The sequence below is a fragment of the Balaenoptera acutorostrata genome, chromosome 4 (assembly GCF_949987535.1).
Source record: "Balaenoptera acutorostrata chromosome 4, mBalAcu1.1, whole genome shotgun sequence".
NCBI lineage: Eukaryota > Metazoa > Chordata > Mammalia > Artiodactyla > Balaenopteridae > Balaenoptera > Balaenoptera acutorostrata.
This window is the reverse complement of record NC_080067.1, coordinates 36,416,492-36,442,885: the sequence shown is the minus strand read 5'-3', so window position 1 is coordinate 36,442,885 and position 26,394 is coordinate 36,416,492. Positions and strand designations below refer to the sequence as shown.

Sequence of the window (26,394 nt, the reverse complement as noted above, 5' to 3'; positions counted from 1 at the left end):
TCCAAAAGCAATTATTTTCAATTCTTTCATCCACTGTGTTTCTTTTGTTGACCGCTTTATCTCTAAATAACATACTTGCAGTTGTACTTCCTGATTTTAAGCATTATCTATTGGCTTCCTACTACGGAAGATGATGGAATATTCAGCTCTCCTTCACCTCCCACCAAGACGTTCTGTACTTAGATATTTCCTTTCTTCCTAACATGTAGCAGATTTTAATTCTGAATCTAGTATATGTTTACAGCAGGGTAAGACAAATACGTAACCACGGCCTTGTTACTAGAAACCATTTCATTGTCCATGGAACTGATATGAAATAAAGGTAAAATCAAAGAAATTAATAAAAAGCTTTAATGTTAAATGGAAATGTTAGAGATGAATTGGAAATAGGAATATAAACCCCCATAGGAATGCACAACATGTGTACACACACATGTATTCACAGATATATATGTATCCCATCCATCCAGATAGGGCTTAGATGCCATGACATCCCAGTAGCAATGCGCACTTTCAGAATCCAGATCTTGCTTTCTAAATACCATTCCCCACTAGAAAGAAGTAGGGCTCCGTAAAGAAATGGCTGATTGCAGACCTGAGGCAGAAAAAGTACAAGATGAACCTGGGAGACTTTCTGTGCCAAAAAAGAAGGAGGTGCTCTAAGTCAAATGGTGTCATGTCAAAGGATACAAAAGAGCTTGAAACATCTTCCATTGGCCACCTTTGGGACAACCTGAACACTAAAATGAACAACAAGTATAACAGGTTGCAAAATGCTGAATGAAGGACTATCAGTAAGCCCATAACAATGACCAAAGATAAATCTTTTTAAATAAGAAAAAAAAAAAAGGAGAAACTCATTTATTAAAGAACTAAATGTGCAATTACAGCAATTCTTACTCTGAAAACTGATACTCAAAGGAAAAGAATTTAGCATTTATTCTGCCTTTTTTTTTTTTTAGAAAGAATTATGATTTATCACAGCTGATGAGGGAAAGCCCATTTTTACAGAAGAATGCCAACATCTAGCCATTCCCAGTGAAATAATGGTTTTGGACTTGGTTCATCAATGGATGCTAAAAGTTTCAGGTGAAAGGAATGGAACGGTTGCACGTGCCAAAGGTGTACCCATAGGTCCTGTTCCTTCTATTGGAGAGTGGTTTTTACCGGATATAGCCAGAGTTACCTCACCAATCAAAACCTATTTTTCATGCCTAGGTAAAGCATGAATTTAAATTATGCTTATGCAAGCACATCTGTCCAGCCTTCAGGGTTATTTTCATAGTAAACAAGGCAGATATCTCCTTTATGACAAATAGGATACAAGGAACACGTGAAAATGTGGAGGCAATCTTGACTTGAAACTCAAAACTTGTCCCTGGAATCAATAAAAGTATGCACCGTCTTCAAGGACCCGAACTGAATGTAAGCTGGTTGGCTCAGATAAGAAACCAGACTGTCAATTATGTGTTTAGCAGGGCTTATTTTTGCAGTCCAAATGGCTCAATGAATATGTCACAAATTAATTACCCACTGAGCAAGAAGGGGAGCTCTTTCTTCTATGTATTTTGGGGGCGATAAGGATGGTGGTTCCGAGAGTACAGTCAACCAAGAAAAGTCTCTCACCCACCCCAAATGCCCAACCCAACAAAACCTCAGGGGTACAGAGGAAACAACTGGGGGTGAACAGAGCAGCTCCCTGGGCAGTTTAACCACGAAGCATTTTAAGCTGCTTCTAATCTGTTTCCCCAAAAACGGCCTCATGCCCATGATATGACTTGTCACCTTTCACCATATTGAACACCCAACAATTCCTAGCCACAATTAGAGCTGCTCATCTTGCAAGCAATTTCATCTGTCTCTCGTTTCTCTGGCACCCTGGGCTTTGCTAGGCTCTGCCTGCTCCCCGTGGCACCCGCGAGAACAGGAGTTCTGGCTCCTCGGATGCTGCCCACGGCCCCCCAAGTCCTGCAGCCTGTTCCCGGCCAGCACCTTTCTCCCTAGCGATGCTCCTTGCCTCCCAGGGCCAGACCTACAACATGCACATGCCCCCGGCAACCATCACAGTGCGGAGGAAAGAGCAGACGTCTCCTAGTAGGTCCACTCCGTGTGCGCCAGCAAGCGACTTAACTTCTGAGGCTTGGGCCCCGCATACACGGAATGAAATAATAAAACCTACATTGAAAGCATGTTGTCATGATTACAAATAACGTCTGTAAAGTTCCCAGCACAGTGCCTGCGATAATTAGCGGAGACTGGCTCGTGATAACTGCGGTCCTAGTGCAGTTGTAGCATACTATTTATTAACGGTCTATATTCACCGGCCACTTACTGTGTGGTGGACACTCTTCTAAACGCTGTAGAGGTACTGACTCACTTCATCCTCAGAAGATACTGTCAGTTACGCCCAGGGGACAGACAAGAAGCGGAGGGGGAGTGTGACGACAACAGTAATAGTAGTGAGAAGCGCTTCCAGGGCGCCCCATCGTCCCGCTCTAGCAAACACGCCTCCCCACGGCCTTTCCGCACTGCACTGCCCCACGGGTACCTGATACGCACTGCACTGCCCCACGGGTACCTGATACGCACTGCACTGCCCCACGGGTACCTGATACGCACTGCACTGCCCCACGGGTACCTGATACGCCAGGTCAAAGTAAACCCTGGCGGTCCCACGTCAAACCGCCTGATGGCCCCACTCCCCCGCAGATGCCATTCTTCTGCCAGAAATGCCCTTCCCTGCCTGACAGACTCTGTCCTCCGAGGCAACGCTGCTGCTTCCAAAACTGCCCTCAAATGGCACTTCCTCTGCGACCTCCCTGGGCTTCCCGAGCCCCTTGGGACTTCCTCCGCATTTTATGCGCTTCGCCGTTTGCGCTTCCTTCCTCCTCTAATACCTGGAGTGTTTGGCTCTGTGCCCCTCCCCCCACGTGTGAACACGGGGGGGGGGGCAGTGACCGCATTCTCCGCCTCCGTCCCCACCGACCAGCACAGACTCCAGGGCCCGGTCTGGACGCACGAGCTGAGGGGCTCCGTCCCCCACCTGCACATCAGTGTCTTCATGTGTGAACTGGGGACAAAGTACCTTTCTCCCAGGGCTCCTGAATAATAAATCAGACAATAGACAGAATGGACGTAGAGCTGAGCCAGTGCGCACTAAGAAAGGGGGAAGGCGGTACCACGGCACGTCACAGCCTCCCTGGTAGCCCTGCGGGGGGGGCTGTTCTCACACTAGCCCACAGGAAACACCGTCGTAGGGCCCAACGGCAAAAGGAGGAGGTATCCCCAAGGCTGGAAAGCTCATTTTCACAGCACGCGTCCGTCAGGAGCTGATTCAATCGAGAGCCGTCAGGAGCGCCAAAATCCCGCCCACCGCAGTGAGGGTGATCCCATAATTGCTCGAGAGACACCCACCGTTACAGTGATAGCAATAATGGTATAATAGTAAATACTAGAGTTGTATGATGAACTCATATAACTCATTAACGATAAGACTCCTCCTTATTGTAGGGGAAGTTCCTACAAATAAACGTACAAGGTTCTGTGTTATTTACCACAGTCCCATTTCCAAATCTGTTCAAAGATTTTAATTATATAACTCTGTGTAAGTTTTACTTTTTTATTTTTAAGTATTAGCTAGCTCATTTTACTGATTGATTGGTCTTTATTTTTTTAATTTTTTTTTTTTTTTTTTGGGCCGCGACACACGCCTTGCGGGACCTTAGTTCCCCGATCGGGGAGAACCCGGGCCCCGGCAGCGAAAGCACCGAGTGCTAACCACTGGACCGCCAGGGAATTCCCTTAGCTAGCCCATTTTAAATGCTTTTCTCTGGTGAGCTCAAAACACTTAAGACAGTTAAATATTCTTGTTTTAAAAACAAAACTTCATTCAATTCCAAAAAATATCGGAAACCAAATATGCATCACGTCTGGTATTCTTTCCCTCGAGTCTCTAACACTCATCTATTAGATGGCATTTTCTAAACATCATGTCCACCTATAACCTCTTATTTTTTCATGTCTCATAAAGAGGGAGAATTAAAGTCTCTTCTTCCAAGCTTCCCTAATTCACCTCTGTTTTAAAATCTCTGCCCTGATGTTAGGATTTGTACATGTTAGGATTTGTACAAGTCAAATATTTCTTTGCCCCCCTTGAAACTACACATGCAACCTCACCCAGAAACCCAAGGCTCCTCTCGCCCCTCTCACTTTTGGGTACACACTGCACTAGGTTTGCCCACTGCAATCTCCCCCCCAGGGCAGCAACTCACTTAATCTACATTTTAGATCTGTAACTCTGCATAATTACAGTGAGGTTTCTGCATTGCTACATTTAAAGAATGTACACAACAGGCCTGCTCCCTTGTTACTGTTAGCCCACTTAACATTAGGAAAAACTCTCTTCAATAAAATCAAACAGCAGTGCTTTATAGCTCTGTTCCAACACTGAATGTGGGAACTGAAAATAAAACATATGTTTCTATTACAAAGGAATAAAGGTCATTTCTACTGAAAACACTTCACAAATCCTAAGGACGATCATCAAGACAACGGAAGCCATAAAACCAACGCCAGAAGAGGGTGACACTCGATAGTCAATCTTGCCCCAAATGTGCTGAATGCTTCTTGCCCCAAATGTGCTGAATGGTTTCTAGAACATAGAAACTATTACTGCAAGTTAATCTTCTGAAGTGTACGCAATTTAATGCAATTCAACACATATATATGTGTGTACTTGCTTGGCTGTATAGCTTGCTTGGAGTGTGAAACTTGCTACATTATGGCCATGTCTACACAGCCAAATGCTTCCAAAGGCATTGTGTAATTTGCTTAAAGAAGCTGAAGAAGGTGCTGAAGACAAAGTAGTAAGTGAGAGATACCAGGTGTAACAGAATCATAGCAAACCAAGATCAGATATTTGAAACTGTGTGCTCTTTTCATATAGTATAAATAGTACACTACATTTGTGTTTTTAAAACACATGTAAGAATATAGAAAGAGCAATTGGATATCTACCTAGTTAAATTACCTATTAATCACAAAGGATAAAACAGTAACTCTGCAGTGGAGAAACCTGATAGACACCACCTTACCCAAAAGCTCAAAGTTATCACCACCGGTACTGGGACAATGTGATGGGAGGTACTGAGACACTCCCAGCATCACTTCCGTGATACTCCCACCAAAAGTGCTTAACATGAATCTGATGATGAGCAATTGGATAAATACAAACCAAGGGACATTCTACAAAATAACTTGCCTGTCTCCTTCAAAAATGTCAAGGTCAAAAAAATAAAGGCTGAAGACTATGGCAATTAAAGGCCACGTGGACCATGGATTGGATCAAGGTTGAGGAGACCCATGTCTGGAGAGACTAAGGACTTTGCTTTCAGTCACCCAGCCACATAGCACCAGAGCCAAGACGAGTACAGCCCAAAGCTCTTTCCGAGATGCTAGACCTAAAAGGTTAGGAGTGAACTTCTAAAATTCACGCATTTTAAAAATATTTTTAGCCTTAAGCATTTTTTAGGTCAAAGCTTTTATACCGTACCCTGAGAAAAGGACAGTAGGCAATTGACCTTTATGGATTTAACATTCACACTTTTTAATACACAAGAATAATCATAAAGACCATGTAATACTCTGTAAGTAAACTGAGCCAAAAAATGGAATCGTGTGTTATGTGGCTTATGAAACAAGAGAAAACACAGCTAGTGGGTGAACCTAATCAACTACCTGTTGTGGGTGTGCAAATAGAAATTTCAGCTTGTGGGGGGTGGTTAGAAAATAATCCCCTCCCCAAACCAACTGATCATACTGGTAAGGAAATTAATAGCAAAAGTAACGAATCCAACAAGAAGTCCATGATGTTCTGAGCTAGACACTGGAGCTAGGCTTCCCTCCGTTTGGTAGAGGAAATCATACAGTCCTGGTGATGCATTCATATCTGGGAGGCCTAAAAACTCTTAACTACGTGTTCTTCACAAATGATAAGGGTCCATCAGACTTTCATGTGTCCTAAAATTGTTTTACATTTCATTTGGCAGAATCATTCTTGCATGATCACCTTTTTTTATGACAGTTAAAATCAGATTACATGGAATATCAAGGAAAACAGGAACAAGTTACCAAAAAATACGAAGAGCATCTAAGGAATGGAGAGTAGTCTCTCCGTTATAGCTAGCAATGCTGAAGGTTTCAAGGATTACAAATCGGAGCAAATTAGAAAACGAAAAGAAAAAAAAAAAGCATGCACGCATACGCACAAACATATACACAAACGCTTCAAGCCTAACTGTTCATTTATTTATCGTTAAAACTACTGAGCATCTTTTGTATGCCAGGTACTGTCCTAGGAGATCCAGCACGGAACAAATCTGACAAAATATCTCATGAAGAATCACTACGGTTCAGAGTCAGGAGAAATAGGTGAACAATAAATTAAAATATAACGAGATGGCATTAAGAGCGATGAAGAAAAATGAAGCAGGACGTGAAGAAAAATGAAGCAGGACGCAAAGAGAAGGCTTTTCTTAGGAAGTGCCCTGTTAGCTAAGCCAGCAGTGGGGGAGAGGGCAGGCCAGGGGGATACTGGGGGGTGAGAGGGAGAGTGGCAGCCATGGGTCAATGCCTGAGGTCACGATGCGCATCCGGGCTGCTGGTGCTGGCTGAGGCACATGTCTGAGAGAGACAGGCGGCCGTGAGAGAATGCTGAGCATAGGCGTGAACCATGATGTATGTCCTAGCAGGATCACTCTGACTACAAACTAGGAAGTTGCCATTAGAGGGGCAAGAACAGAAACAAGATCCGCTGGAGGCCCTGCAATAAAAAGCACAGGCAAAGGTGGGGTTGCTGGTGCTTTGGGCCAGGGTGGCAACAGCGGAAGCAGGAATACCCTGTTGGATTCTGATTAGATTTTGAAAGTAAAGTTAACAGGATTGCTGAGGGAGTAAATGCAGAGTTTTGAGAGAAAGAGAAAAGCCCACAATGACAATATGTCTTTCACCCTCATTCGCCTGATGGCTATGTATAACATTTACTACAGAGAAGTCTGAGGAAGGAACAAGTTTAAGGATGGTGAGAAATCAACTTTGATTTGATACACATTAGGTTTCGGATACCTATTCGTCATCAAAGTAGAGGCGGCTAAGAAGCAACTAGATATCCAGGTTATGGGGAGAATTATTATTAAATGCAATAGATACACGGATAGATACAGACAGAGAGAGAGAGAGAAAGAGATAAAGAAGAATTGCACATATGTGTCTGTATATGAATGAAGGAAAGTTCAAGAAGGAAAACATGGACAAGGGAGAAAAGAAATTTATACACTGTATTGTATCTACTTCAGCACCATTTGAAAATACTGTAATGAGAACATAACTACTTTATTAATAAAAAAGGGACATTTCTTTTGTTTCCCCCAATAAAATAATAAGCTGATGAAAAAATCAGACACGTAGTTAACACAAGACTACTGTGAAAACAGACTCAGAGACAACCATTGTTAACTTTGTGGATTATTTCCTCCCTTTTTTTTTTCTTGACATTTACATATATACACTACACAGTTTTGTTTTTTAAGTACAGTTCATTTTTGCTTGTTATTTTGACACACATGAGATAATGCTGAACTCAAAGGTGGCAGCCATGGTATCAGGCCATTCTTTGTTTTGAATTACCGTGTTCATGCTTTTAGAACGTCCCCGCTCTCCGGTTCGTCGAGGCCCCTTTACCATTCCCAAACGCGTCACACCCTGACTCACTCCTCTAGGGTGCCTCCTGGCACTGGAGGACATTTGTACTTTCCGCCCTGCTCCTCAGAGCTTTGCAGCTGGGGGTCTGCCTTATAAAACCATAAGCACGTTTCCATGTCATAAAGAATTATTTGTAAACCTAATCTTTCAATGGACTCTTTATATATAATTCTCTGTGCACAGTTCTAACGTAGCATCCAACCTTTTATAAAGCATGTTTTAGCACCGCCTCAAGGAGTCACTGTCTAGTCACCAAAAGAGCAGAAACTCTGACTGAAAGTAGTTTCCCTTCAGTTCATTCAACAAATACCTACCAGCGCGTGTGTCTGTGCGTGTGCGTGTGCGTGTGCGTGTGAGAGAGAGCGAGAGAGAGGATGACAGACACAAAATCTTAAAAGATGCTTTCAGACAGAGAAACGTGCTGTGAATAAAATAACAACACATGAGAACAAAACTGGGAGGAAGGTGAGAAAGAGAGAGAATGCTATTGAGCTGGGTGGGCAGGGAAAACCTACTGGGGAAATGACACTTGAGCCAAAGCCTCAGTGAAGAGAAGGAGGCTGCAAATAGTCTGGAGAAGATCAACTCAAGTACAGGGTGAAGAGGAAAGGCAGAGGGGGGCCCAGGAAAGGAAGGAGTACACGTGTTGGAGGGGTGTGCGGCCGGAACATCGCAGAAAGAGGGGGCAGACCATGGATGGCGCTGCAGGCAAGAATCTGGATCTTTAACGAAATTGAGTTATTTGTAGTGAGGTGGATGGACCTAGAGTCTGTCATACAGAGTGACGTAAGTCAGAAAGAGAAAAACAAATACCGTATGTTAATGCATATATACAGAATCTAAAAAAAAGTGGTTCTGAAGAACCTAGGGGCAGGACAAGAATAAAGACACAGACGTAGAGAATGGACTTGAGGACATGGGGAAGGGGAAGGGTAAGTTGGGACGACGTGAGAGTGGCATGGACATATATACACTACCAAATGTAAAATAGATAGCTAGTGGGAAGCAGCTGCATAGCACAGGGAGATCAGCTCGGTGCTTTGTGACCACCTAGAGGGGTGGGATAGGGAGGGTGGGAGGGAGACACAAGAGGGAGGAGATATGGGGATATATGTATATGTATAGCTGATTCACTTTGTTATACAGCAGAAACTAACACTCCATTGTAAAGCAATTATACGCCAATAAAGATGTTAAAAAAATAAATACATAAAAATAAAAAATTTAAACCTCCGCCCCCCCCCCCCAAAAAACAGAATCTGGATCTTTATTCTAATTGTAATGAGAAACTACTGTAAAGTTATAAACAAGGACACAATATGATCTGATTTAGGCTGAACAATCAGTGTGGCGGTTATGGAGAGACCAGAACGTTAAGGAGCAAAAAGAAAGGCAGGGAGACCAGTTAGGAGGCTGCCACCGTCTCCAGCCAAGAGAGGGGGTGGCTTGAAGCAGCATTTCAGGAACCGTGGTGGTGACGTGTTCAGACACAGGATACATTATTTTGGAGGTAAGGGCAACAGGACCTGCTGACTCAGGAACGAGGACTCCGTGCCTGGGTGAACAGAACCAGCACTCCCCATCCACACCTCGAGCGACTTCTACCTTCACTAACGGACCTTCGCGGGACTCAGCTCTCTGGGATGGGTATGGAAGGTGCAGGCAACAATTATTTACAGGGTAATGTAAAATGTATCATACCGTCTCACTTACCCAAATTGGGATCAGTAGCCTGACGTTTCTTAATTTTCGCTTCAGAAATAGCAGAATAATAGGCACAAGTCATCTTGATCAGCCACGTTGCTCGAACCATTGGCACTGAATACTTAGCTAAATATGCGAAAACATCTTCTTTTTTACTAAGGATGGGAACCTGAAAGGGAATAACATATTTATAACAATCACATATCATGTTCATCGCTAGGCCAACCTAAAGAAAGGGGAAGCAAGAGAAAGAGACTCTAAGTTCCTGCTGGTTATGAAAAACTATATCCTTTTTTTAAATGGCACATGCCATTTTAAAAAATATTTTTAAGCAAATTTTAAGAAAAAAGAATCAAAACTATGTTTAGCACATTGGCAACACAGTTTTATCAGTTGTGCTTTCTTATTTATAAAAACAAATTATTTTCAAACTCTCAGATGCTGAAAGCTACTCATTGTATCAACAAAATAGGGAAAATAATCTCATGACAGTCCTCCAAGGAGTTTGTATCTCAAAATTGGAAGGGGCAGATCAAGTAAAAGCTATCCCCGCTCTACATTTTATCGAAGAACATTTTTGTATACAGCTTTCCGACTGTAACATTTCGTAAGAGTAACAATTTCCAGAAAGCTGCTAAAAGTGCCTTTAGACCAAAATGTTTAAATAGAGGCTAAAATGATGGATCAGTGAATCTGCCTAATAAACACTGAGCTAGAAAGAGCTGGGTAATTAATTCACTGGTTGAAAGTGGGCACTTGAGGCAGTTAATTATTTCTTCCAGGCCACAAAGGTACTATTTAGCAAATTAGTATCCCAACGGTCTGCGGAATGGCTCGAAAGAGTTAACCCAGTCTTCTAGAATTCCTCATAAATATCCTAGGAATAGCCCATTAATCTCTACATAAGCTATCCAATTTACGAATACAGGGTAACGCAGTGGACAGAGAAGATGTTGGCTGCAATGCGGCAGGATGGGGAAAGTGAGATGGAGAAGCAAGCAGCGCCCACCCCTGCCCCCGGCAATGAGCTCCCCTGTGCTGCAGCCGTGGCCCCAGCCCGTGGTGGTTAAACCCATGACTCCCAGGCTCTTCATTTATGAACGACATAATACCGACCCTGTCCACCTCACAGTGGGGTGAGAAGGATAAAGCGAAAGAATTACATGTATCAAAATTGTAACAACTTTCATTTTGTTGCCAGTTCCAGTTCCAAGGATTTCTCCGTGACCCCCCAATGTGTTCTCAAGCCATGGACCTGACTCTCTCCTAAGAGGATTCTGGAAACCCACAACCATGGACATCACTAGCCCTGGTCTCTATGCCCCGAAGTCTTGCTTGATCTTGTGTGGAACATCAAAGCTTCAAACCAGCTAACTGATTCATGTAGCACGGCATTTTTCTTAGTTAGCCAACGGTTTAGCCAGTGGATTTTTTTTGCATTATACATATGTGACAAATCTGACTATTCACAGTCTTGGAACAAAGTGTGATCCCAGAATTTAAGTGTTTTCTGTTACATAGCTCTTTAAAACAAGCTATTTCACCTGGTTCTTCCCAAAGAAACATCAAGCGGCTCCAGTGATAAAGAAAAGCTGCCTGGTTGAACACTGAGATGCATTGTGTCCATATACTGTATTTTACGGGCAATGTAATAGACTTTTGATCATGTACAGTTCCTACCTTGGTTGCTGACTTTAGAACATAACCTCCCCCATGACAAAGGCGACTACACAGCGTACCACATAACTGTATAAAAGGGAGGTGAAAGTGACACAGGCTAAAGCTACAAAACTTCCTCTCTGTGGATCACAGTGATACATTTTACCTAGAAAATTTCCTGAAAATTTAGCTTACAAGGCACACCTTTCATGCAGCACAAGGCTCTGGGTTTACTGTCGTTTAGGCCAGGGACAAGAAAAGCACAGTCTTATATAGTCAGTTCAAGACCGGAGCTGCTGTTTTTCACTAGAACATACAGTATGGTATCAGGGAGGTAAATTTTAGCTGTCACGGTCAGGTTCCCTCTCAGTCAGACGTACCAGAAGACTATATATAAGATCAAGGCCTAAAAACCAGGCAAATGCAAAAAGTAAAGCTAGCATCTCCAAAGAAACATTACTAATAGCATCTTTATAGAAGCCTCAAGGATTTCTTTTCGAACAGCATTTGACAAGAAGGCACGGCTGGGGTTGGGGGGAGCATTTTGAGCGTGTGAAATGTTTACATGAAACAGCAAACAAAGCTGAGTCTTACATGAACGGCGTAAGGCAAACCTCTAGCTCACTGCCCCTGCTGGCAGGACCCTAAGAAAAATGGTTGGCTCAAATCAAGGGCTTTAGAATTCAGAAGAACATATGTGAAGAAAGTTATTTAATTAAGGAAGAAGACACATTTTGATGGTTTTGTCACATTTACAGTTTGGGCCAACTCAGGAAGGAAAATATGTTTACACTGACTGAAGTATGACTTCCTACAGGGATGGATTCCATTTTCAGCCAAGAAACCATCTGACTTCAACTTGTAGCTGAACCTAGGCAATCACTGGGCAGCTCTTTGGGTTCTAAACCAAGCTGGAACTGCATCTAAGTACCAGAAGAAAACTAAGACACCTAGCGTGGTTTTCCATCCACCAAAGGGCTGCCCTTGTAACGCTTCTCTCCCTGTATTCTCCTTACTGTCAGCGTCCTCTGTTTGCTAAGCAGTGGTAGACGCAAATGGAAATTCCAGAGACCACAGTAATCAAAGTCACCAGAAGTGAACACATCATTCTTAGTGAACTGTTCAAGAGCTAAAAGGATATCCCCAGGAGCAAGAAGTCTCCTTTTCCAAATCTAACTATGACCGTGATTGAATTAAAAGGCCTTTTACAGGCCACTGTTGACCTCTCTGTGGCTAAACACTTGGGAGTGCTGCGGAGCTTTATAGTAACAGAAAACCAGGTCCAGAAACCTGATCCATCCCATACAGGAAACTATCCTGAACTCTAGATCAAAGCTGGAAGATGACTCAGGATCTCAGCAGGAAAAGGAAGGTCTTCTACATCAAGCCATCTCGCAGATAAATACCAGAAATTAAGAGGTATTTAAACTTTCTAAGAAGAAGAACACGCAGAGAATGCAATCTTTTACCCAACTCTAAAGAGTTTTCGCCATCTCAAGAAGATGAAATGCTGAGGAAGGGATGGGAAGGAATGACTCTTGAAATGCCCAAGAAATGAATACTTCAAAGTATATTCAATGGTTTGACAAAGAAAACATCTTTAACTTTGCAAAGAATTAACGTCAGGGCTTACCTGAGGGACACCTGACTTGGCCAGAGGCAGCTCCTAATAAAGAGAGAAGAACAACGGCTAATACACTGCACCATAATTATCTCCCTCTTAAAAGATGAGAGACCATTACACCCCTAAAGCAAGGGCATCAATTCCTCACAAGTATTCCCTTTCAGGAAATATCCCCTCCCAAAAAAAACTGCATTCTAAAAGCTTACAAAAAAGGTAAACCTAAAAGGAAAGATGTCAGGCTGGCTAATAGGAGTTGAAGGTACTAACCAACATGGAGGGTATGAACTTTTAGTAGAAAGCCATCAAATATTGAAGGATGGCCTTTGACTTCTGCAGCCTTCAGATACAATTCACAGGCCACAGTGGGAACACGTGGGAAACGGTCAATAATGGAAAAGAAATGCTATGCGGTCCAGCCTGTGTTGAGACAGAGGCACTACCTGAGTAGCAAGAGAGGGTTATGCCGATGGTTGTGCTTTGCAAGGATTTCGGTTGCCTTTAAGCACTAACATCTATGAAAGGCAACGCAAGGCTCTGACACTAGGGCAAAATAAAGCCAATGGGAGCTACAGGCACTATTTTCAAAGAGGTGCTTTAGAAAACAAAAACGTAAATACACAAAGGAGCTCTCCTCTAACCTGGGCCTGCACCAAGCCATTCGTGAAAACTTAAGAATAGAAGATGGGCTCCCCTAAAACTAAAGGGTTTCAGGGGAGATGAGAAAGACCTGGGGATTATTTGAAAGGTGTGTAAGAAGTCAGAGATCAAGACTAAGAGGGAGGTTTCTGGCTCTCATCTAAATTTCAAAAGACATTTTATATTATTGGGACTATAAGATTGTTGAGTCTGTGTAGTATTTCCCACGTGAGGAAAATGATCAAAGGCAAAGATTTTTAAAAGAAGCCTCCCTTCCCTCCCTCTCCTCAAAAAAGCAGGGAGCTATGAATAAACCTGCCCATTTTGTACTGAAACTTTTTCAAAGACAGTTTTCAAGCACACACGGAATCACTATCTTTTATCTCACTTGTTCGGAAGAAGAGTTAGTTTAAGAATTTGGATGGGTACTTTTCAAGACAAGGAAATAACATTAAAGCAAGGATTTCTATTTAACCCATTTGGACATCCTGACCTAAAAAACTGAAAATGTAACAGAAATAAATGAAGTCTCACTGCCTGTTTTTGATTTTAAAACCCTGTCTACCTAATATCCACAAAAACAGCTTCCTGTGTAGAATGTTTAGGTCTCTAGATGTCCTAGGCACCACATGCCATCAAAATGAAGGGGAAACAGCCTATGTGCAGCACACACCTGGTGCAGGATACCTGCCATTGAGACTTTGAGTTTTGGAGAGAACTGGGGAAAAGAAATATATACTTGCACATTATCTCAAATATTTTCACTTCTATAAGGCCTCAATGAAAACAATGCAAGAAATACTTAATACCTTTTTTGCCAAAATAGCAAGTGGTTTATTTCCTGCTAAGTCAGAGAACCAACTATGAATCGCACTCTGGGATCGAGCAGTAACCAGCCAATAATTATCTTTAGCATTAACTTGTGGTTTCTTCTTTCCGGTGTCCTGGAAAGTGTTAAGCTTTAGTTTCTCAGCTAATATGCTGCTAAAATAAGCTCCAATCTGTGGAAGAGAAAACAGAGTTTAAAGACAATAAGCAAGAATGTTAGTAATGTACATATTAGTATTTTATTTTTATTGTTTTAACAGAAAATCTTCAAAGAGCCCATTGGAAAATAAAATGGGAATTTAAGCCCTTGAAGCTAAGAGTTGTGATTTCCTTACACTAACATAATGCAGAAACTCCCACAGCACCTTTGTTTCACTACTAACAAGTAGTTCAAGGGAACAAGAAGAGTCTTTGAAAATCCCTATAAGATAAAATTAATTATATCCTGAATAATTTTCAAGAGAATGGGTTCTGCTTTCATCTTTAGATGTACCTCTCCTTTTTCACAGTACACACCCATTTGGAGAGAATCTTTTTCCTGAGAGGTGTTGCATACAAGATCAGAACCTGGTAATCACACAGTAATCATTCTTTTTCTTGTTTCATTTTAATAGCACATAAATTTGGAAAGGAAACTCTGTATTTACACTCAGAGCTTTAAAAAAAAAAAAGAAGTCTAGAGAAATCTAATTTATTTAAATGGCAAATTACAAAAGGTTCAATTAAATTAAATATTCAACATTTTTGATTGGGCTGCCAATTTCATGAGTACAAGTGTTTAGAAAGAGAAAGCTAGTGTGGCTTGCTCTGAATGGAACAAAGTAGCAAAGGGAGCTTCCTGTGAATGACTAGCATTTTCATATTAACCAAATTAAAAGAGGACAAAGGAAAGACAAAGGGACAAGAAGGAAGGGGACTGAGTAATATCTAAAAACTAAATGAATCCACAGAAAACCTCTTGGAATTTCCAAGAATTCTATCACAGCATCACATTTTGTCCCCTGGAAATTCTCTAATAACAGGATGTGGACAACAAATTTCTAACAAATACCTTCAATAAGGTTAGCAGACAGTGGCAACCATGATTAAAATAAAATACCTACCCTGCTGCAGCAAAATAAGAATCACTACCTTAGTTAATGCTCATGACTCAATAAACAATTAGTCTATAGGGTGGAACACAGTTGGAAGCAATTAGCCAACTTTATCTCCCAGGGTGAAAAGCTGGTAAACATTTTTTTTAATGTGAATTGGCATGCCTTGATCCTTGTGATTGATGTACAGTGAAAAAGTCTGTTTTGCTGTGTTGAGGTAATATGGCAACAAAAATTATAGTAATTAGAAAAAAAGTCTGAACCTTATTTTTTTTAAACAACAGCTATTTGAAAACAAGCAGCCAAGAATAACAAATCGTTTAATTTTAAATTTCTCAATCAATATTTGGCCTTTGCACCAGTGGCACGAAATACCTACCTATGTAGATTGTTTCATATTTTAAAGATCTCTTATTTGCAATCATGTATGAGCATTTTAATCATAATAAACAAAGACATAAAAAAATTTTAAACTAGTCTAAGTACTGTCAAAGAAGAATAGCCACGGTGATCTGAAAAGACTATTCAATTAAATCAAGCCAATCACTGATTTTGCAAATCAAGAGATTTCCAAAAATTGTATTAAAAAAAAAGAAGTCTGGGCAATCTCTTTTGCAATTATACTCTTTTCTGTGTATTTAATAATAGCAATGGAACATAGTGACTGTATATACGTTTTACTTCCTAACAAACCTTATGAACAACTGCATAAATGTAAACACAGTCAAAATTCCCAAAAAAGCAAGAGCAGAGAAAGTGCACATTAGGACTCAAAAAAAAAAAATCAAAACATGATCATACACTTAATTTTATTCTATCAGCAATATATTCACATTATTCCAAAATCGAGAAAAAGAGCCTTATTCCCAAGTCCCAATGCCTAACTCCAAAGAACTCCCTTCATTAGTTTCTTATGTGTCTTTCCAGTGTTTTTTCATGTGAATACACATGAACACGAATATATTATTTTTCTCTCATATCTATACCTCGTTATGGACATTGAGTAAATGTCTGAGCGCCTTCCTTCCATATTTGCCTATGGAGAGCTTCCTCATTTATTTTTACAGACACATAATAATGTACTGTGTGGATGTACCACATTTTATTTAATCAAGTCCCCGTTAATGGACATTTGTTTCAAACTTCTGCGATTACAAATCACATTACAATGAATAGCCTTTCCTATTTGTTATTTCATACATGTACAGCTATAGCTTTCAGATAAATTTTCAGAATTCAGATTGTATGATTCTGTAATTTTAATCAGCATTGTCAAATTACCCTCCATAATGTTTATACCAATTTGCACTCCCTCAGATGAGGTATGAGAGATAAGGTTTAATTTAAAACTTGTTTCCATCCATCCACAGCTATTTTGAAAATAATTCATTTGGTAAGAAAATGAAAAAGTTTAGGGGCTACACTATAGGTCATGTATTTCATATTCATTAGATCAAATTCCCCTCAGAAGGTTTGAATCCTTGAGGAAATCTCACAGGAAGGATGAGAGCAGCAGAAGTGGTAACGGGTGCTATTTCCATTTATTCAATTATTTAAATTGACATAAAACTTCATACCACTGAGAACAATTTGGCAGTTCCTATACACAAGGCGTTCATACTTTCTGTTATGGACAGAATTGTGTATATCCAAAATTCAGAAATTGAAGCTCTAAGCCTCAATGTGACTGTATTTGGAGATAGAGCCTTTAAGGAGGTAATTAAGGTTAAATGCTCATGGACCAATAAATGGATAAAGAAGATGTGGTACATAGATACAATGGAATATTACTCAGCCATTAGAAAGAATGGAATAATGCCATTTGCAGCAACATGGATGGACCTGGAGATTACCATACTAAGTGAAGTAAGTCAGACAGAGAAAGACAAATATCATATGATATCGCTTATATGTGGAGTCTAAGAAAAAAAAAAGATACAAATGAACTTATTTACAAAACAGAAACAGACTCACAGACTTAGAGAATGAACTTATGGTTACCTGGGGGGAGGGATAGATTGGGAATTTGGGATTGACATGTACACACTGCTATATTTAAAATAGATAACCAACAAGGACCTACTGTAAAAAAAAAAAAAAGAAAGAGAGAAAAATAGTTAAATGAGGTCATAAGGGTGAGGCCTAATCCAATATGACTAGTGTCACTATAAGAAGGAGAACACCAGAGATACCCGCACACAGAGAAAAGCCCATGTGAGGACACAGTGAGAGGGCAGCAGTATACAAGACGAGAAGAGAGGCCTCAGGAGAAACCAGACCTGCTGACACCTTGATCTTGGACTTCCAGCCTCCAAAACTGTGAGAAAATAAACTTTCTCAGCAAATCAAATTTCTGTTGTTTAAGCCCCTCAGTTTGTGGTATTTTGTTATGGCAGCCCCAGTAGACTAATGCACCTTCTAACCAAGTAATATGCTGCTGGGAATTTATCCTAAAGAACAAAAGCTATATGTTCAAATATGACTATAGCTTCTTTATAAATAACCATAAGAAACAGATAATAGGCTAATTGCTGTACACCAGCAGTTTCAGTTATTACAGCACATAAATGATGAAATGTTATCTATCCATTAATTACTATGAATATGAATACTTCAGCCTCAAGGAAAAGTACACACAAAATGATATTACTTCTTCTTTAAGTATATAAGTTAAGGAAGATGAAAGTTTAGAGACAGATGGTAGTTATATTTGCACAACACTGTGAATGTACTTAATGCCAAAAAACTATACACTTAAATACGTTAATGGTAAATTTTATGTTACGTAAATTTTACCACAATAAAAAAAAAAGTAGAACACAAATTACAACACATACATAATTGTAGTTGTGATGTTTAAAAAGTATCAGGCAAGACTGGAAAAAGACTAAAAACACTGTCAATAGGACAATCTGTAGAAAATAATTCTATTCTTTTTCACATCACTTAAATAATACTTCAGTTGCTAGTTTAGCAAATTACATATGTTTGTGTATGCATGTGTGCATATAAAAAGAGATTTGAAATGATACACAAACTTTTAACAATGGTTATCTCTGGTTAAGAGAAAACAAGAATAGGAATTCACCTGTATGCTTGATTTATTTTAATCTATAGGCATGATTTTTTAATTTAAAGAGTAAAAGTATTTTAATATTCGAAAATAGAAATAACTCAAAAAGGATGAAAAACAAACCTTAAAAGAATACAAACAGAAACAGATAATTCCATCTATATATCTAATTGTTAACATAACCACAACGAAAAAAGACTTAATTCAAGAAATTTTTAATATAACACTCTGCCTACATACTTTTTTAAGAAATAAATTTATTTATTTATTTATTTTCAAATTTTTGGCTGCATTAGGTCTTTGTTGCTATGCACAGACTTTCTCTAGTTGCAGCAAGCAGGGGCTACTCTTCATTGCAGTGCACGGGCTTCTCACTGCAGTGGCTTCTCTTGTTGTGGAGCACGGGTTTTAGGCACACGGGCTTCAGTAGTTGTGGCTCACGGGCTCTAGAGAGCAAGCTCAGTAGCTGTGGCGCTCGGGCTTAGTTGCTCCGCGGCATGTGGGATCTTCCCAGACCAGGGATCGAACCCGTGTCCCCTGCATTAGCAGGAAGATTCTTAACCACTGCACCACCAGGGAAGTCCCTCTGACTACATACTCTTAATGAAAGTTAGTCTAAAGACAAAAAGCATGGTAGAGCAATTGTAAAATTTACATAGCAATTTTGTTGTTGGAATGACACTGGTATAGTTTATTCTGGAACTTTTTATGTATATTGTAAGATAGAGTAAATGAATAAACATGTTAATATTGCTGGGATCCAGGGTTCTCACCTTAAGAGAAAGGAGATACAATGATGGAAAAGGGAAAAGCATGGGAAAGACCCTATGGTACTGACTTAGAACAGATGGATGGATGGAAGGAAGGAAGGGAGGGAGGGAGGGAGGGAAGAAAAAGAAGAAAAGAAACCTAAATATTTTTGCCATCTCTGTCCACTGAAAGGGCCTAGAAGTTGTGACACTCAAGTAGCCATGAGCAAGCTGGGCACCCAGATCTGGGATGGGGTAGGAAAAGAACAAGATGGCCCTGGACTATGTTATTGTACCTAAAGTGAGGAAGTGCCCAAAGGACTGGGTTGGGGGGTAAGGGGGTTGTCCAAAAGGCCCAAGAACCAGGTTAAAGGTGCCCCCACTGGCCAAATGTGAGACAGTGTGAGCATCAAAAAGAAAACTGAAGGCCATACAACTGATTTTAAGAAGAGTTCAGGGGTTCAAAGTGATACTGAAAAATGGGGTGCTCTTAACAAAAGAATGTCAACTAATAAACATACGAGGAATAATAACTACAAAACCAGCGTTTTGCAACCATCAGCAAAATAAATCATTCAGCAGGAATCAACAATTGATGCTAAAATCACAGCATAAAATTGGAGAATAGGATATTCATACGGTCTCAAAGTATCACCCTGTGGAGATTACTACGAGGAAAAGATGACTACTTTTGCAATGTAAAGAGATGGCAGACACCACCTTAAGTGATCAAACAGTATAACCAATAATCAGGCAAACTAACACTGCATGTTTCCTGATATGCAATGTAGTCTTTGCACCAAAAATATTTAACCTGGAAAAAAACAACAACCTCACAACAACAACAAAATGAGGGAGTCTGGAGAGTGGTACTGCACTAGATTAAAATAGGGTTAGGAGACACGCCAGCCAAAAGCAGTGCATGATCCCTGATTGGACCCTGGGGCAGGACAGCATAAAGGATATTTGGGGGAACTTTGAATATGGGTTGTGGTTTCAGTAACACAAATGTATCAACGTTAGCTACCATGGGTCTCACATACGTATGCTCTTTCAGAAGTTTTGGGAAGCGATGAGCATTACCTTTGACGGGTTAATTACAATATTTCTAGCCGAGCCATGCTCATCTCCAGTAAAGGCGGGCTGATTGTTGAAGCCTTGCTTTACATTCACAGCGGTAAGTTCATCCTGTGGGAGGAAAGGTACTGATTAGTCCGAAGGATGTCAAAGCTCCAACTGAAGCCAGCATCCTGTAGCCTGAGGAATGACGAGCTTTGCTATACTCTGTAGAAGAGAACTGTTCAACACTCACCAAGGAAAGAAGCAACAGAGGTTTAAAAATCAATATATACATGTGTAGAGAGAGACGAAGCAAATGTGGCAAAATGTTAACAACTATTGCCTGTAGGTGAAAATTCTTCACTAATAAAATTGGAAAAAGAAAAAATAAAATAAAAGCAACCTCCCCCCATAAACATAAACTCATAGAATGTGCAGACTCGAAGTGTTTCTAGAGAGCCCACAGCTTGACTGCCCTTACCTTGCCAGCCCCTATGCACGTCTCTACACTACGTTCCAGAAAACTGGCTCACTCAACTTACCCAAGACCCCACAGCGAGTTAAACACAGAAATGAAGGGTTCCTGGGTGCAAGGCTTGTGATAACCACACACCATCACAGCCCTGCCACTGAGGGGAAGTTTAGAGCTTGCCAAGCTGTTCATACATCTCGGTTCACTTCACCTTTACCAATTCTGAGGCAGATGGTAGGCGTGTGTCTTCATGCCTGTTTGCAGACGAGAAGAGTGAGGCTTGCTCAGCTAGTACAGGAACTGGACAAAGCCAGCACTGAAAGACCATCTTCTCAATCCTAGCCTAGGAAGAGAAATTTCCATGACACTGTGCACCAGAGTACAAATGCCACAGGAAAATGTGGTCTAAAAATACACAGCCACAATGCGTACCCTCCTTAAAAAAGATCTCCTACTGGACAGATATAGGAAAACTTTCCTTACCAAGGTCACAACACATCAAAAATAGCCCAAGGCATTTAAAAAAAAAAAAAAAAAAAAAAAAGACCTTCCCCTGTCCAGACCATTGAGTTATAGAACTAAATCAGAGTTCCCAAAATACAGACTTGAAAGAATAAAGGGGAAAGGTTTGCGTAAATGAAGCTACCTCTGCTCCCCTCACTTCAGGCCAAGAAATGGTCTCAGTGACACCTGGGGTAATGGAAGCCACAGCACAAGAATAAGAATATACGCTTATTCTTCACAAGTAATTGCCGTAAGTGTAAAATGAAAAAAAAAAAAAAAGAAATCAACTGATCAAATCACTGCTATGATTAGGCAGAAAGCCTTAGGCCAAAATCGTTAACGACATACAGCACCTGAAAGGTCACCTTGGCTGAGAACTGGGGTCTCCTGGAGTCATGCTATGTAACTTTACTTAATTGTGTGTGCTCTAGCTAATACCTTGGCTAGACACAGTTCTGGTGGGCTTTCAAAAAACCCCACTTACAGGAAGCTTAGCTCTATGGTAATCAAGTCTCCTCCCAGCATGGAAGGTAGCTGGAATTGTGATCCGCACAGAAAATGAGTTGCATGTATATATCAGAACACATCTCAAACTGGTCCCGCATTTTCAAATAAATTATTTGGAAATCTAGGGCAAAACTACATAATGCATATTTTAAGTCAAAAAAGTGTCAGTCAACTGAAATAAAGCAAGCATGCTAATGAAATTTCTGTAGTCTCAGAGTCTAAGGAAGAAGGGGGACACATGGTGTCACGAGGGGAACGGGACAAGAAAATGGAATTTTTATCTTTGCTTTAGCATCAGAGTAACACAAGAAACACTAATTGAGTAATAGCTTATGTTTTTACTAAAAATACGTCCTGGCTTAATCAAGAGGGAATGTGTGAGGCTTTCAGGACCAGTTAGTTCCATTTACTGCTGCTTCACTTTCTATTCTAAACTAACCCCTGCTCAGCGAGCTGCTTGTTGTGACTGACCGCTAACCACTGGCCTGGACAGACATGCCACACACACACACACACACACACACACACACACACACACGCACACACACACACATACACATGCACAAATACACATACAGAATCCCCAGAAGGAAAAGAACATGGAACCATGGTAACAAGTCTGTCAGCCGCAGCAGATTTTCCTCAAACTAGGATCCACACAGGTACTGCTGGGAGCCTCGAGTGCTGAGAACGTTCCAAACTTGTATTCTGAGTTTCATGAAAATGCATCCAGAATCTGACCACTTCTCACTACCACCGATGCCTCCCCAAGGTCAAGGCCACCATCATCTCGTGCGTGGACACTGCAACAGCTCCTAACTGGTCCCCTTCCTTCTACCTTTGCCCTCTGAAGGCCACATTCAACACAGCAACCACAGGGAGCTTTGGAAAAGTTGACTGAGATCACGTCACTCCTCAAAACCTGCGATAACTCCGTACCTCAGAATATGAGCAGAGGCCCTAGGAGGTCCTACATGTCCCTGAGTCATCTGGCCCCTTATACCGTTCCGACCTCATCCCTGACCACACTCCCCTTGCTCACTACCCTCCAGCCACACCGGTCTCTCTGCAGCTCCTCAAGAGTCCAGATGGACGATCTCCAGCCTCAGGGCCTTGCATGGTCTATCCCTTCTGCCTGGATTGCTCTTCCCGGGTTTCCACATGGTCAACTCCCTGACCACCTTAAGTCATGTTCTCGATGAGAAATCGGATGACCCTATTTGAAACTGGAACTGCTCACCCCATTCCCTTCACCCTAGCACTCCTAATCTTCCAATAATCCATAGCACCGATCACCTAAAACCCCACATAATTTACTTACGATGTATCCTGTCTGTCTCCCCCACCAGAAGATAAGGTCTGTGAGAACAGGGGTCTTTTTGTTGTTCACAGAAGCATGCCAAGAAGACAGAGCAGTGGCGGCACAGAGCACACAGAGGCATTCAATAAATATTTGCTGAAAGAGTTAATAAGTGAATGATAACCTGTTTCGAACAATTAACTTAATAAGTATATTCTGAATCACTACCCCATGACGTTGAGGTCCCTAATTCTGTTTGGATTTATGACTAGAACCACTTAACCTCCCAGAGCAGTGGCTGTCACCCCATCAAGCCCAAGGTACCATCCTAAAAGCAAATATTTTTAAATGCCCTTTTTCCAAGTCTGAAATGAAATTCATAGACAATAACTTACCAACATTTTTTTTAAAAAATCAATGTAATGCCCTCACTCTAAAATTTTTTTTCAAAATGAAAGTAAGTTATAACAACATAGGTACTTGAAAAGAAAACCCTCAGGCATACACCACAAGACCTCTACTACCCAAAAAGTGTGGTCCATGGGCCATCAGCGCTGGCTTGTTAAAAATGCAGAATCTCATTTCAATCAGCTTAACAAATTCTCCAGGTAATTCAGGGACACATTAACCTTTGAGAAGTGGGGCCCTAGGAGACATCAAGAATTAGTAAATGTTTGTTCCTATACCTAGAATAACCATAAATGCAGTCAGTGCAAAATGCAGACTGATATAGGTGTGCTGTATTGCTATTTCAAATTATCAGGAACAGCGTGATGTGAATCTTCTGTAACGGTGAAAACTCTTAGTAAAATTTTCAAACCAACAAAATAAAATCTTCTCCCAATATATTAAAACACAATAGTTACATTCCTCAGAGACTCAGTGTATACTGACTGTGGATTAAAATCACGCCAAAAAAATACTCTGAGATCATATGTAAATAGATTCCCACCTGGAACAGAGAGAAAACGACTCTGAAGGTTTGGTGGCACATATGACAATCCAGTGGGACACAGGACAATTCTTCACTGAGGACATCTAGCACACCCGGCCCCGCCCACTAAATGGCAGTAGCACCTCAATCGTAGTGATAGCCGACACCTGCTCCCAGAGTGTCACCACATTCCTGCCGAAAACCAAAGTTTACTGAGAGGACTGCTTTTACCTTTTAAAGCCCTGCCGCTGAAAAGGGGAATCCAGGTTTCAGAAACAGGGAGTTTCACACAGGCCCTGCTCCTGCTGCAACACCATGACGACGGGACGGCCAGCTCCAGCCACTACAGGCCCCCACAGCTCGCAGCTGTGGTTACAGGTGGAGGCCTTGCTGACCCCAGGGTAAGGATGACTAGGTGGAAATGCACACAAGGGGGACGAGAGCCCAGGCTCTGCAATCAGACTGTCTGAATCTGAACCTCCAACTCCACTGAAGAGTGACTCAAAGCAAGCTCTGGAACTGTTCCCGGGCCTCAGTTTCCTCAACTGTGAAACAGGGATAGTAAGAGTTTCTACTACTATTATCTCCATAGCCCAGTTGAGGAAATAAAAAGCAGAGAGGTTAATTAACTTACCCAAGGTCACATAGTGGTAAAGAACTCCAAAGAATCCCATGTTCCTAGCCACGATGCTATATGAAAATGGCCAGCAGTAAGTATTAACTGCTGTTGTCTGTGTCATACTTCTGGTTCAGGAAAGTGATAACCTGAAGCTTCAGTAAGCACTCAGAAATACAAAAGATCTGCTTCAGAAATCAAAAAGACCTTGGCCTTCAGTAGTGGTTCTCAAACTTTTGCATGCATCAGAATCCCCTGATGGGTTTGTTAAAAGCACAGCTGCCACTGGGGCCCCTCCCCCAGAGTTTCCAATTCAATAGGTGGGGTGGTGCCCAAGAATCTGAATTTCTAACAACTTCCCAGATGAGTGATGCATATCCAGGGACCACACTTTGAGAACCCCTGACATAAAGATTTGGAGTTGGTGGCTTTCTAGAAAACCAGGGCTCCCATGCCCAGCATCAGGGCTGCACTCACCACCACCAAGAAACTGGATGCTCCACCTTAGCTCAGGAGCAGGAAGTCCCAAGAAGAAAAGCCTGGTCAGAATTCTCTGCCACACCCCTATCCCTACTCCAAAGGCACACACACAAAGCTACACACACACACACACACACACACACACACACACACAACACACACACACAAGGATCAAGGAAGAAAACAAGTCAGAAAGTTTCTCTTTCACTCCTTTAACTTCTCATAGACCCACGAATAAAAACACCGGGGCTGCGGAGTGCTCAATTAAATCAGGAAGCACACAGAGCTAAAACAGAAGGCTGGAAGGCACTTCTGTTAAACTTTACTCACACAGAACTTTAGGTCAGCTTCCTAGAGAAACCAAGTGAAACGGAGGTAGAAACCAAAGCGTCACAACCAAAACATGCACCCTGATGGTTTTTCTCCTGAAGTTTCTTTAAAGAGTGAAAGTCAACAGCAAGAATCCAAACACTGAGTTAAGAGTAAGATTCAGATTCCAGAGTGTTTACTATTGTTGCTTAGACAGTCTTTCTCAAACTCCAGTAATGCACAAACAGACCCCTTTGAAAGGAAAAACATCCTCTCTGACCCCAGGATGCGTGATGAACCCAATGTGGGAAAATGAGATAGGACATGGATACTTAACGGCATTAGGCAGCGCTAAGAGATTCAGAACAAGATGTAACGTGTTATACGAACTCAGACTACAAAACTTTTATGACACTTTGCTCTGAAGGCCTTTGCCAAATCTAATCAAGCAAATATGGACGGGAGAGAGTCCAGATTTTAAAACAGCATGCCTCTAAAATCCCCTAGCCAGGGGACACAAATAGCTTCCTCTTGCACTAACCTTGAACCTCTTCAAAGATTTTTCTAAATAAGAGAGGATAGCTACCAAAGTCCTTACCATGGTCCTTACAGAAACTGAAACTTGTTTTGCTACACCTAGTCCACAATTCTCATAAAAAATAGAACCGTCAGCTGCTACTCTGCCTATTTGCAACTAAACCCCTCAAAACTTGGGGACACAACCAACCACTAATCACGATCTTAGCACCAAACCCTTTCCAGTAAAAGAACTCCTTTGTTGGAGATTGAAAATTTTCCCATTGTACAATGCGGGGAATAAAGAAAAATAAAGTGCCAACCATGAATTCAGAGAGTTTTAAATGTGTTTGTTTGTCATTAACAGCAGCGGGGGCAAAACACTGTACACACGTGTGAGCCCTAATACCTACTCAGCCAAGAGACAACGCTAGCTGAGAACACGCATTCAGTCCGGCCTGGTGGCCTAGGGCAGCGGTGCACCAGGCCAGGCAGCATATGATTTCAACAGGTTCAAAACGGAATTGGTCCAAAAGTAACCTCAACACAGAGAAAAGAAATCTCAGCCACTT

General features: G+C 41.3%; 1 protein-coding gene across 1 annotated transcript in view; it reads right to left on the bottom strand.

Annotated features, from left to right (window-relative positions):
- Positions 1–26,394, bottom strand: part of MED12L (mediator complex subunit 12L) — a 331,114-nt gene that overhangs the window by 281,913 nt on the left and 22,807 nt on the right. Inside the window, exons 2-4 of the mRNA XM_057545673.1 lie at positions 20,209–20,313; positions 14,191–14,382; positions 9,472–9,631 (exon numbers count right to left, since the gene is read on the bottom strand). Coding sequence (XP_057401656.1) covers positions 9,472–9,631; positions 14,191–14,382; positions 20,209–20,313 — 457 coding nt within the window. The remainder of the gene's footprint in view (positions 1–9,471; positions 9,632–14,190; positions 14,383–20,208; positions 20,314–26,394) is intronic.